Consider the following 14,153-nt stretch of genomic DNA (forward strand, 5'->3'; position numbering starts at 1 on the left):
GCCGAATGCCCCAATTCTGTGTTTGCTTCCAAATATGGTGTCCCCAACTCCTGTGTGCGTCTCCCCGTCTTTCTCTGTACTCGCCCTTCCCAGTTGCACCCAACTGCTCCTGAATTGTCTTTTGCACCTGAGAAGGTAGAAAAGTTTCTGGCCACACTCAACTCTGACTCTGCAACTGGAGCGGACAATATCAGCTCATGTGTCCCAAAACCCTTCTCTGCTGCTCTTGCACTTCCTCCCTCTTCCCTTTTCATCCCGTCAATCATCCTCGGTCATCTTCCATCTGCTTGGAAATCAGCCAACATCACAGCATTACATAAAAAGGAGAAAAAACGGATCCCCTCAACTACAGACCAATTCGCTTACTTACAAATCGCTAGCAAGGTCATACAATCCATCATCACAGTTGACAAACTCATTCCTTTTCTCGAACAACCTCATCTCAGATCATCAATTCAGATTCAAACCTGATCATTCTGCTTCTCCTCTCCCAACAATGGATGGAGGCCCTCAATACCAGTCATGAGATCAGGGCCATCTCTCTGGACATATCTCGAGCTTTTGATACAGTCTGGCATCCTGCCTTACTCTCCAAACTGTCTGCCTATGGAATCCAAAGCCAACTCCACTCTTGCTTACTGACTTTCTTTGCTCTTGCAGCCAATGTGTGGCTCTCAACGGAAACCTTTCATCTCCTCTCGCAGTCAAGGCTGGAGTAACCCAAGGCAGTGTTCTAAGCCCCATCATATTCCTAATCTTCATCAATAATCTCACTGAATCTCTGAAAAATCCTCTGAATCACTTTGATGATGACTCCACTCTCTGTTGTGACATCTCCCATCATTCTGACAGACAGACAGACAGCAGCCTCTTCCCTCTCCTCAGACCTTGACAAGATCACACACTCGTCAAACACTTGGAATACGTCATTTACTTTCTCAACAACCCTCTCAAGGAGGTTCAGTCATTCAAACTCTCGAGTCTCGCTCACAGCCATCTCTCTTGGGCAAGCCACATTTTAAAGTTTGCCTCCAAAGCCAGACGTCAACTGGGCATCCTCTGTCATGCAAGTCCTTCCCTGGCACATCTGAGCTCCTATCCACTGACGAGGCTTTCATCTGCAGCTTGATGGAGTACTTCTCTCCCCTCTGGGCGAACTCCCCTGCCTCACATCTTTCTCAGCTTGACGCCGAGGAAAACAAGGCCTTCAAGATCAATGGATTCTGCCACGATGAAACTGAGTCTATGAGCCTTTCACTTCACCAGTGCTGACAGGTTGGAGGTCTCTGTTTTCTTCCGCCTCATTTCTGGTCTTGCACCCTCTGCCTTCTCTGTGCGTTGTCTCTCCCCAGGTATCTGCAGGACGCATGTGGTACACCAGCAACCCCCTCCTCATGAATCTACCCAAATCCAGAACCACTGATCTCCACTCGTTTAGTAATCTGTTTTCCCACCTGGGGAACCACCTTACACACTCTCTTCAATCTCTTTCTTCCCTGCAAGTGTTCAAGATAGCTGTTCACCACCATCTCAGGTCACCCCAACCCTCCTCCCCCCCCACCCATCCAAAGCCATGATCTTTTCTACACCCGTTAAACTACCCCCCACCCCTCCCCCAAATTTTGTTGATATATCCACCTTGTCCACCCCTTACATTCTCCCCTACCCCTTATCGTTACCTGCATCCCTTGTTTGTCCATTTCCGTCAACTTTCTCCAACCACCCTGCTGTTGGCATTTCCGTTTTCTCCTGCTGTTCCCTTTGTTATGTTGTGTCCTGATCTGTTTTGTGTCCAAACTCTTCCACGAGCCTTGATCATGCATAAGAAGAAGAAGAAGGAAAAAAAAAAAGAAGAAAGAACCACATATATTAGAGCATATGGCCATGGAGACCACAAATGCATAATGCCCATACAAACTTGGAGTTTTCAAAACCGAAATAACTTGGATCGTAATCACAGCTCAATTAAGTTGTAACAACCACAGAAATCATGTACAGTACTACACATTGATAATGACGAATACAGTACATCAAGATGAATGTGCAATAGAAATAAATAAATAAAAATAATTTTTTAAAAGGGGGATTTGGTAATGAGAGCTGCATGACGCAGTACCCCACACTTCGGCAATCACAGCATCACCCCACCAGACCAATTGTGGATCCACTCACCTTCACTCAGGAAGGACATAGCTCTCCCAACTGACCTAAATCACAACGTGCCCCCACCAGATCACGTTTCCTTTGCCTACACTCCAAACTTGATGCAAACTTACTGTGACCACTTCACTCCTTTGGTTTCATTGCTTGAGGAAAAATTAATCTTTCAATCTCTGGTTTTATGCTGCATGAAATAAAAACACTGCTATTTTGATGTGGCCTAATGGCTTGTTGTTATCAGAGTGAGGCTGCTGTACTTACGCCAAGTTTATGACACACTCAACCCTGCCACATAAATCGAGCTGGTATCGACTCCTTTTTGAAAAAAAAAAAAAAACGAAATAAAACTGCCATGAACAAGTACCGATGTCACAAAGGATTGTATGTTTGGAACAAAAGTGAACAAATATATTTCAGCGTGCATGAAAATGGGGAGAGGGTATGGGGTGGTGGGGTCAATGCCAGCTTGGGTTTAATGTTGGATGTTATAGCTGTGGATGCGTAACGAGGGACTGGGGGCATTTTGAATGTTTGGCAGGATTTCAGGCACGAAAGCCTCAACTATCTACACGTCGAGTTCATTTCAGATAGTGAGTTAGTACAGTACCGTACGAGGTGCATCTAAAAAGTAACGGGACTGACTTCACAGAAATTTTATTACAAAAAATATATTGAAATCACAGCTTGTCCCCTTCAAAATAGTTTCCCTCCAGTCTCACACACTTGTCCATCCTCTTCTTCCACGCTTCGATGCACCCCCGGAAGGCTTCTTCTGGAATCCTCCGGAGCTCCGTCGTCACGGCCCTTTTGATGGCCTCCACATCAGGAAATCGGGTCCCCTTGAGCTTGGGGAATAGGGAAAAATCACAACGGGCCAAGTCTGGTGAATATGGGGGTTGCTCCAGAGTTGGCACGCTCCTCTCCACCAGAAACTGTAGGATGCTCAGGGCACTGTGAGCAGGGGCATTGTCATGGTGGAGCACCCAGGCGTTGTTCTCCCACAGATCCCTCCTCTTGTCCCAGACTGATCCCATGAGGCGCCTGAGGATCTCCTTGCACACGTATTGATTCACTGTTTGACCCTGTGGTCGCAACTCAAAGTGGACGATGCCCTTGATGTCAAAGAAACGCGATGAGCATCACCTTGACCTTCGACTTCAACATCCTTGCTTTATTTGATCTTGGTGATGCCGGACTTTTCCACTGACGACTCTGCCGTTTGGTCGCGGGATCGTATTCGAATATCCACGATTCATCGCCAGTAATGACTCTCCCGAGCAGGTCTCGATCGTCCTCGAGGCGCTCAATAATGTCTTGACAGACAGTGACTCTTTGCTTGGGGACAACAGTTTGGGGACCATCTTTGCGCACACCTTGTGCATTTCAAGATTTTCAGTGATGATGCTCCAGACAGTGTTCTTGTTGATGGAAAGTTCCTCAGCAATCATCCGCACCGTGAGTCTACGATCTGCGCGCACCATCTGTTTCACATGCTCGATGTTGTCTGCCGTTCTGCTCGTTGAAGGTCTTCCAGACCGTGGATCGTCTTCAACCTCCGCCCGTCCCTCTTTGAACCCTTTGTGCCATTCAAATTCACGTGCACGTGACATAGTTTCTTCCCCGTAGACTTGCTGCAGCATTGCGAAGGATTCGGAAGGTGTTTTGCCAAGCTTGGCAAGAAACTTCAGATTGGCTTTCTGCTCACGACTCATAGCGTGACGACTCAGACTAGACAACGTGTAAAGCACGACCTGTAAAGAATCATACAATGAGCGCAGTCAACCATCACCAATCATATATATATATATATATATATATATATATATATATATATATATATATATATATATATATATATATATATATATATATATATATATATATATATATATTACTGGAATGTTACGAAAGACTGTGACGCAACCTGTTAATTCAAGTTGTGTAAGTGGAGCACACAGCAGGCTCAGTCCCGTTACTTTTTAGACAGACCTCGTTATAATGGTTATTAGTTTCAGATAATGGTTTTCCCGCTTATTCCTCCCTCCCCCCTCTCTCTCGCTCTTTTATGATTATACACCTCCCTTGATTCACCACCACACATACAGTACCTGCGGTGGTGCACAAGCACAGTCCCACCATTCCATCGGAACCAGAGGGACTAGGCTTTTGGCACAGACTATTACACCGTGCGAAGGGACAGGTACTTCTGGCCATCTGCACATTTCTAAAGAGGGGGTCCAAGCAGACACTCAGCAGTACACCAGACACAATATAAGTGAGACAGGGGGAGGAAAACAGAAAGTAGATGTGCTGGCTCCACTTCTGCGACTGTATCATGCCTTCTCCTCTCTGTGATCATACCCAAGACATCTGTAACACTACCTAACAACTGCCCATGTTTCTCGATGTTTGACCAAGCTTGCCAGCGAGATGCACACCTGGCATGGACATCCAAACAGTAGACCAGGCCTCTTAATACCATCAACCATTACCTTCTATTACATCTTATACAAAATCTCAGCTCATGGAAGAGTAAGGTGACAGGGGGCACAAAGACAACGCACTGCCATTTGAGCAGTGGGGCTAGAGTTGAACACAAGAAGTAATGAAATGAATGAACAGGAAAGGTGAGGAAACATAATAACCTGCAAGTCAGAGTTAGGTTAGGTAGGGTTTATAGGAGTAGATACGATCGCAGGTAAGAGTGGGAGGATGTCATGAGATAGCCAGCTTGAAGCACTGGAGGGAAGGATGGGATTGAACCTATGCCAGAAAGCAGTTTCACAAACCAGATCAAAGAAGAACAAGATTGGAGTTGTGTAGCAAGACTTGATTTTGGAAGTCTAACCAGGAAAGGGTTACTGTAATACCGAGTGTGTCCGAGGAGAGCTGCTGGATAAGGTCAGAAGGCTGTGAGAGCAGAGGGAACCAAACCAGATGAGGGGTGGTAAAAACAAACAAACAGAGGCCACAGGCCTGTCTACGATGTGAGAACAGTGGATTTGTGCTTCAACCTCATTAAGGGAGATTCCATTAATGTTGAGAACTTTACGTTCTAAAAAAAAAATCCAAGAAAGACACATGTGAAGTGAGGGTGCCAGCCCACAAGGGAAAACAGTACTCCAATGGGATGTAGAAATAAAAACTGTCGGCTTTGATAAGTTTTAAATTTTTCAAGGAACAACCTACTCATAGAATGACAGAGGTAACCTCATCTGCAGCTGGCTTTGAAGGTCAGCTTGGTTATATGATCATCTGGGAGAGGTTTGTGAGTCCAATACTTCCTTGCTTGCCATTTCTTTGTTGATCTTGCCTGTTAACCCCCGGCTTGCCGGTTCTTTATTCATTTGTTTCCGTCCTCCCTCCCTCACCCTGAGTGCACAAATCAGGCTTGTGGCTACAGGATCAGGTTAAGATTCTTGGAACGTTGTCATCTTGATTTAGAGCCCATTAGGAATTGTGTCCTTGGAGGGGAAATAAAAAAACAATTTTGTTTACATTATTCATGATTATTTTCATATTAAAAATTGTGTTTAACCGTGCTTTGTTCACACTACTTTTAGAACCATTTCACTGACAGTCTTTGCCCCTAAACCCCACCTCCTTCGCCGAAACTACCCCTTCCACACAGATGGAGAGCTGCATTAAACCATGCGGCAAGCCGCCCAAAATTGATTGCCCACTCGTGCTCTGTAGCATCATACGTCATCGCGTTTCCAAGTACGTCGGTCGATCTCACCACTCACCCAATCTTTATGGTTCACCATTTTCACATTTTATTTTGTATTTACAGTTGGCCTTAAACAATATACATTAATTCTATAGAGGATAATAAGATAGCAACATAAAACTGTACACAAAACATTTATACACCGCTTAACAAAAAACGTTCACAAATAATCAGACAGTCCCCTCTTGTGTAATAATCATAATCACGAATCAGTGCAGAGTTATATATTCATTAAACATATTAGCCACCTGTGCAGTGTAGCATATTAATTTTTTTTTAATTGATGTTGTTGTTGTTGTTGTTGTTCAATTTCATCAAGGTCAGGTCAGGTATGGGAGCATGTGCCAGAACAGTGCGTCGCTGCGTCCACTTTCCGCCGGTACTCCAGGGGCCTCCGTCTGGCCATCCCCCAGGCAGATGCCAGGCCCATCCCCATCTCCTTGAGATGATGGTCAACCTGTTGCAACCATGATGCACGTGGTCGGCCCACTGGCCTCCTCCACTCATGAGACTCCCTCGCTGAGAGAATCTGGTGAGCAGGATCAGCGTCAGGAAAACGAGCCACATGTCCATACAGTCGCAACTGACGCTCACGGACTATGCAGGTAACAAATCTCATCCGAGCCTCTCTCAGCAACCGCTCGTTGGACACAAAATCCGACCAGCGATAGCCAAGGATTCTCCGAAGAGACCTGGTACCAAAGGAATTAAGTCTCCGTCTCAGATCCTTGGTCAGAGTCCAAGTCTCGCACCCATAGAGCAAGACTGGAAGTACCAAGGACCTGAAGACTCGGACTTTCGTCCTCCTGCACAGGTACCGGCAGCGCCACACCCCATGATCCAGTGAATCCATGACTCCCCAGGCCCGACCCAGACGTCTATTGACCTCTGACTCGCAGCCAGCAGAGACATGAATATCACTGCCAAGGTAAGTGAATCTCTCCACGACCTCAACATCCTCACCACAAACAGACACAGACAGGACAGCAGCATCCAAGATGTCACCGAAAGCCTGGATCTTAGTTTTGACCCAAGAAACCCGTAATCCCAATGACTCCTACTCCTCATTCAGCACCTCGAGGGCCCCCAAGAGGATGTCTAAAGTCTCCGCAAAGATGACTGCATCATCTGCAAAATCAAGGTCCGAGATCTTGACATTCCCAAATGATGCACCGCAGCTTGATCTCTCCGACATCCTCCCTAAAATCCAGTCCATACAAGTGCTGAAAAGTGTGGGGGCAAGTACACATCCCTGACGAACTCCAGTAACAACTGGAAATAAGTCAGAGATGGTACGACCACACTTCACAGCACTCTCAGTACCAGAGTAGAGTTCAGACATCAGATCGATCAGTTTCGGTGGCACCCCACGAAGACCAAGAATCCTCCAGAGGACATCCCGATTCACTGAATCGAACGCTTTACAGAGATCAACATAGGCTGCAAGCAGCCCCTGCCGAAACTCTCGTCTGCGTTCGGTGAGGACACGAAGAGCAAGGATACGGTCAATTGTTGACCTCTTTGGTGTAAAGCCTGACTGCTCTGGACGCTGGTGCTCAAGCAGATGGTGGCGAACCCTATCAAGAATTATCCGAGCAAAGACCTTGCCCGGCACTGAGAGCAGCGTCACCCCTCGGTAGTTGTTGCAGTCTTGGCGATCACCCTTCCCTTTCCAGAGAGGGACAACAAGGCCCCTCTTCCAGTCAGTTGGGATGATGCCTGTGTTCCAGGCAGAGCACAAAACTGCATGCAACGACACGAGTGCAGCATTTCCACCAGCCTTGAGAAGTTCGGCATGGATGCCACAGATCCCTGGAGCTTTGCCCCGTTTCAACTGGTTCACCGCAGCCCGTGTTTCCACAAGCGAAGGTGGACCACAGTTGATTCGAGGGTCAGCAACAGGGATTGTAACACCCTAGACGTCCAACTCGACAGCTGGGGGATCAGCCTGGTACAACCGCTCAAAGTAACTGGCCCAGCGGGCCTTCACTTCGGACTCCTCTGTCAAGAGCCTACCACTCTCTGCTCGAACTGCAGTGCTCCGATGGATGGGCTTGGATGAACGTAATGCATGAATTCCCCTGTAAGCGGGACGAGAATCAGAAGGTTCATTCATCAGAAGGTTCATTTTCAATCGCTGCATAATGCGGAATCAGGACAGACCACCAGTCTGCTTTGACTACTTCTTCTTCTTCTTCTTCTTATTCTTCTTCGTCTTGAATCGGAACCTCATCTTAAAAATTTCAAACAAGTTATTTAATATGATTTAAAGTGTAAAATTTAATGGGTGTTTTTTCCATTAACCTTACATTTAAATGCCTCAATGTTGCTCGAACAAACGGAACAATAGACAAGTACTACAATGTGGGGAACCGCTCGGGCATTCAGCAAGTAGCTTAAAATGGCTGTGGCCTAAGACCCGGTCCACACAATAATATGGCTTTGTGGGGATATGTCTTTTTTATGCATGCGGCTTTCGGTACAAGCTCCTTCATGATCCAAGGAAATTGTATTAACAAAAAGAACCACATCAAGTTCATACTCTGCAATTCCTGTTCGTTCGCCCACTGGTCTATCAAATTAATCGATTCGTTTTATAAGTCTGCTGCGCTCTGAGAAGTCTCATCCTTGACAAAAGCATCTCAACAAAAAATACTCATTCCTACAGAACAATTTTGCATCGAAATGAGTGTTCGTGTATTTTATTAATTGTTTTTTTTTTTTTAAATCAAAGCTCAGTGGAATGAAAAGCAAACTCAAAGCCACCATTTTACAATACAGTTATCATTATTTACTGGACGAAGAGGGAAAGACCAATCTGAACTGGACCAAGCAAGTTGTTGGCTTGATTTCCCATCTCCTCCCAGGATTAAAACATAAACTTCCACAAAGAGGAAGTTTGAAGTACTGTACAATACTTTCATAATTTGTTTGGAGGAATTTATTGGTAAAAGAAAAGTCCAACTTTGAAAGATAGTCATTACTAGAAGGGCACTCGGTGGAGCGCATACCACGTAATGCCTGATCCACGAGAACATATCGGGCCCAATACATTTCTGAAATATCACGCTATACAGTACTATATCGGTTTAGCCCTATCTCACAATGGTGAAGAATCACTTTAAAAATTGTAGTAGTCGGATCCGGATCTTCACCAAAATCGAATCAGTTCGTCCTTGTCACACACCCAACCTGTCCACAAAAATTCATCCGAATCCATCCAAACTTTTTGAGATATCCCGTACACAAACAAACAGACAGACAGAAAGGGGTGAAAACATAACCTCCTTCACCTTCGGTGGTGGAAGGAGAAAAAAATAAAAATGAAAAATAAAAAAAAAAACCTTCAACATTTACTCCATATTTCTAACCAAGCGTTGCAATAATAATATTATCCCTTTACCTGCAAGGATGGAGAAAGGACGCGAAAAGGTAGGTAATTCTACATCTGCCAACCTCCACGACATCTCCGCTAGAGCTGATCTTAGTGCTAGCTATATTCTTGTTCACAGCACGTCTGCAGCGCAACAACACGTGCATCTCAAAAGCAGTTTGGATTGTAAGAATGAGAGCGGTGCTTCACAAGTACACTTGCCACAAGATTGTGTGAGGCTGGAAGTATTCCTTTGAAAATGCACAACTTTGTCTCAACTATATATATATATATATATATATATATATATATATATATATATATATATATATATATATATATATATATATATACACACACTGTATATCATTGCACAGGTTGAAAGTAAGCCGAAAAAGGTGATACAATTATAATTAAAATGCAACATTTGGGTTATTAATGTGATTTTTGATAATCTTTAACAGGGTTCATTAAATCTTTAGACATGACATGGCTGGTTGAGGCAAAAACTTCAGGATATTTTGTTACCAATTTCTTCAAACAATTATTACCTGAACTTTAAGGCAAGTCTGCACAGCAATTGACAGCCCGACTCTAAAGCTGCTCGCATTTTTCAACCAACGACATATATTTATTAATTGACAGAGCAAGAGAAGAAAAAAAAAATCACGATTCGAGTTTATGTGATTGTAGAGATTAAAGTTTACTGTAAACACCCTCCCCTCCCCCCCCCACCCACCTTCACCACCCTACCCTCCCCAGCTTCCCATGCACTCTTTCAAGGGTAATGCAATACAAAGTAGTGGGAATGCATACGACAGCCTCAGCACTCCAAATAAGCTCCCGTGGAAGAGCAAAAGACAGTAGAATGACACAAATAGAGCGGTGGTGGAATTACCCAACATGAATGGTGCATTAGGGTACAGAGAAAATCCACTGTGTGTACTAAGGACATCACATTCAAAGTAAACAAAGATCATCAAAATGAAAACCATGTACGAAAAAGAGAGATTATATTCGGGGACAAAGTCTGAAGTTTTTTTTTGTATACATAGTCGAGGCTCATCGAAGAGCTAGTACACTGAACGGATCAGGATGTAACAGACAAAAACAGGACGCAATACATGCACGCAGGTGGTGGACAGGACGGACACATGGGGTGGACAAGATGGACACCGGGACGCATGGGGTGGACAAGACGGACGCCGGGGATGCATGGGGTGGACAAGACGGATGCCAGGGATGCATGGGGTGGACAAGGGGGACGTATGGGGTGGACAAGGGGGACGCATGGGGTGAACAATACGGATGCCGGGGACACATGTGGTAGACAAGACGGACGCTGGGGATGCATGGGGTGAAGACAGACACAGGGGACGCATGGAGTGGACAAGACGGACACAGAAGGAAACTCTAATGGAGGGAAAACCAGAAAATTGGAAGGAGGAGAGATTGGGGTGGGGTTAACGAAGGTGGAAAAGATAATGGTTTTGGTTAATCTGAGATGATGGTGAACAGCTGTCTTGAAGACCTGGAGGGAACAATGAGATTGAAGAGGATGTGGAAGTTGATACCACAGGAGGAGAAAAGAGAAAAAGAAAAGAGGAACAAATGAGTGGAAGTGAATAGTGATCCTGGAGGTTGACCTCAAACGAGCACTAGAATCCAGATAAAAGTGTACCTAATAACCATCCTGTAGAAGCAAAATGTGTGGGGGTGGGAGCAGTGGTGGTGGGAGGCAGAATTTTGGAGGTGAAGTGAAGTGAGAAACGTTCTACTTGTAAGGAACAGCTATTGGTAAGGTGACCACATGGAGTAGTGAATGTAAATTCTGCTGTTTACGTAATTTGAGTTATACAATTACAAAATTTACACACTTTGAAGTCTTACCCCATTGGTTTGGACTTGTGGGTTTCAAGAGAATGAAACGGACACCTTTTGTTCTTTTTGCTCATCGGAATGGAGTCCAACAGGTCACCAAGCTTTCTTCTAAAAACGAAGAACAAGACTGAGCATGTAACAATGCAGAGGTTCAAAGGGGAATATAGATTACAGTCAATCTGAGAATTAACAGACTCACACTTACTGGCACACAGACCTATCACAATAGCCTCTCCTGTCCCTTCTGTAATGTGCAAGGCTAATCAGGGAAGTTTTGTTTTGAAGTTCCTTTTTCTTTTTGTCCCATACGTTGATGTCATACAAGCCCATATTGACCAATTCATACATCTTTCATGTTTACCCCGTGCATGCCAAAAGTGGGATTAAGCAATTGGCTCACTTCTGTCTGTCTGTCTGTCCGTGTATTTACAAACGTCAGTTTATGATCGAGGAACAACTTGATTTGAATTGAATGTTTTATTTTGAACACGAATCGGATTTATTGAACCGGTAGTTTCGCAGTACTTTGGCTCTGAATTTGGCTCGATCACACATGCGCAGAGGAGAGAGATAATTATTTTACTCTGCCTGTCTGGCTGCGAAACAAAATGTTAAATAATTCCAAACAAGAAACGTACTGTTTTTAAGGACGTCATAGAAGGACACGGCATGCACGAAAAACTAATGCAACGTGTTAGATAGGGTGGTGTAAAAGACGCTGCATGAGTGGCGGTAAACTTCTGGATTTTTCTTCTTTTTTATACGACCTTTAAAAAAGTCTTTACTTTATTTAAATTGAATTATATATACACTGTAGAACACAAATTGCCTTCTTTCCTCTTCCAAAAACTTCTAGTTTTGCAGTACTTGGACATGTTAAATAAGGTGGTGTATAAGACTGCACAACGGCGGTAGACTTGCGGAATGTTTTTTTTAGCCGCATCTCGCGTAGTGAACGTGGCTCGAAGAGAGCTCCGCGTTGTTGTTGTTGTTGTTCTTCTGGTGAAGACAAAACCTTTAGGACTCGGCTCTTTTATATACAGGATCCGGATCTCCTTAAATACTAAACATCTCTACACATCCTCGCATTGACGGTGCCTTTTGAGAGCGTCTATCATCAACTTTTAAATATATTCGGACATTTGCTTTAAAGTTTCGAAAAGTTCACGTTACTATTTAAAGATTATTCCATTTAATGTGTTGTAATTTCGTAAATACACGATTTTCTCGTCATGAACAGGAGCCTCCATGACGGGTCTCGCTATTGGCTCCATCAAGGCACGTGACGAAATATCGGAAGTTGTTGTTATTGCCTTTAGGACGCGGCTCTTGGACACATTTGTCCTTGTTTTTATACGACCCTTAAAATAATTTTATTTCAATTGAACTATACCCATTGACACCGCGCGGGGTAAGGTGTTCTATAAACTCTTGTATCTCTGTTATTAAAACAAGAACCAACCATTGACAAACATACCCATGCAGGTAGAACAGGCTATACAACTTGCGCGAATCCATCACGTAACTACGGTACACAGACAAAAGGCCATTGGGTGCCAAGACCAACGGCTCCAAAGCGGGATTTCCACTCTCCATGAGAGCCGAGTACAGGCATTCGACGCTTCGTCGACAGCCAACGCACGGCAACTGATCTCGGAGGGAGTTCAGTATGTCTCGCGATGGGATCGTGGTTGCTCCGACCAGCTCCGACACCGACAGCAGTCCATAATGCTGCAACGAAAGAAGGCGGCGGGACAATAGCTTCATTAACATGCAGTCCTGGACGAGTCGAGCAGAAAAACCACAAAATCAAACCTTTTGAACTCATCACAGCAACCGACGGTCCATTCACCTTGAAAAACTGCTTTTGATGAGCTTGCTTGACCCGAGTACACTCTGCAGACATAAGGTTGTCTGGGAACTCCATCACCAACTTGAAAAAAAACACAGATTATTGTCCAAACACAACGTGCGGGTCAAAAACACATAAAGTTTGCAGCAACAACAACAAAGAAAGGGGATAAAATTACAGGGGGGGGGGATAAAACCACAGGGTGGGGGGATAAAACCACAGGGGGGGAACCACAGGGGGGGGTACTATGGGGGGGGGGGTCGTTCCTCACACATCCAAATGAATGAATGTTCAGTGACCCAGACGTCATACACGGAGCCAATGAAGCCGCTCAAACGTCACCAAACGTCACATCACCCGGTTTAACCATCCCGAGTTAACAAACAAGGTAAAGAGCGGAACAATTAATTCAAGGGTTCTTCAAAAGGCCGCTCACGTCGCCCTTGCCGCGACCACAGGTGCTCGACTAGCGGACAAAGGGCAAACGGACGCGCCCTCCCGGGATCAGCGACTAGGAAACACCGTAGGCCGCAAAGATCGAGGCATTGAACGAGAAGAAATCGGGCGAAGACTTTCACGGATTCGGCCGGGGTATTAGAGGGACACGTACCGTGAGGTTCTCATCGATGGGGAGCGGGATCTGTCGCTCTTGGAAGAGGAAATCCTCCTCACCGTCTCGACAAACAGCAACCAGGCGCGCCATGGCTTTCGGCAACGTTGACACGGTGCGGTACGAAGAAGGCCTAAATCCCAGGATAGTGATGCACACAACGCCCTCTCGCGGATCCGGTGGGGAAAAGGCAAAAGGACGAGGTTTCCGACACCCAGTGACCGGCAACAATGGTCCGTCACTTCGTCAACCGTCGAAATATCGCGAGAACGTCCTCTCGGAAACAGTTTTACCCATTCAACGACCGCAATGGATTTTCGTTTCGCTAAATCTAGTTAAGGAAACAGAAATGCTAATCTAGTTACAGAAAGCCTCGGCTTCAATAATCAACGTGGAAGTGGTAGCCGACCGTAAACTACCACCCTGGGCCTGGTGTTGCACAGACGGATTGCCACATCCATTCATTCTGCAGCGCACGTGGCTTCGGGTTTGCAGCATTGAGGGGGAGTGCGTGGCTGTACCGCTGATGCAGTGCCCCCTCTAGGTT

The 14,153-nt window shown here is 45.2% G+C and overlaps 1 protein-coding gene across 7 annotated transcripts in view; it reads right to left on the bottom strand.

The window, feature by feature from the left end:
• GGNBP2 (gametogenetin binding protein 2) overlaps nt 1-13,848 on the bottom strand; it is a 51,805-nt gene extending 37,957 nt beyond the window's left edge. For 4 of the 7 annotated variants that reach the window (XM_085879030.1, XM_085879031.1, XM_085879032.1 and 1 more), the window contains exons 1-5: nt 13,607-13,848; nt 12,997-13,077; nt 12,622-12,875; nt 11,154-11,252; nt 9,294-9,407 (exon numbers count right to left, since the gene is read on the bottom strand). In XM_085879030.1, the coding sequence (XP_085735156.1) occupies nt 9,294-9,407; nt 11,154-11,252; nt 12,622-12,875; nt 12,997-13,077; nt 13,607-13,699 (641 nt within the window). In that variant the 5' untranslated portion in view covers nt 13,700-13,848. Of the gene's footprint in view, nt 1-2,883; nt 3,869-5,349; nt 5,695-9,293; nt 9,408-11,153; nt 11,253-12,621; nt 12,876-12,996; nt 13,078-13,606 lie in introns of those variants that run through there. The other 3 variants (XM_085879033.1, XM_085879036.1, XM_085879034.1) reach the window with 3 other exon arrangements.
• Between the last annotated feature and the right edge of the window lie 305 nt (nt 13,849-14,153).

Source organism: Eptatretus burgeri, chromosome 4 (genome assembly GCF_056783735.1).
Source record: "Eptatretus burgeri isolate ZD-2024b chromosome 4, Ebu_testis_v1, whole genome shotgun sequence".
Lineage (NCBI taxonomy): Eukaryota > Metazoa > Chordata > Myxini > Myxiniformes > Myxinidae > Eptatretus > Eptatretus burgeri.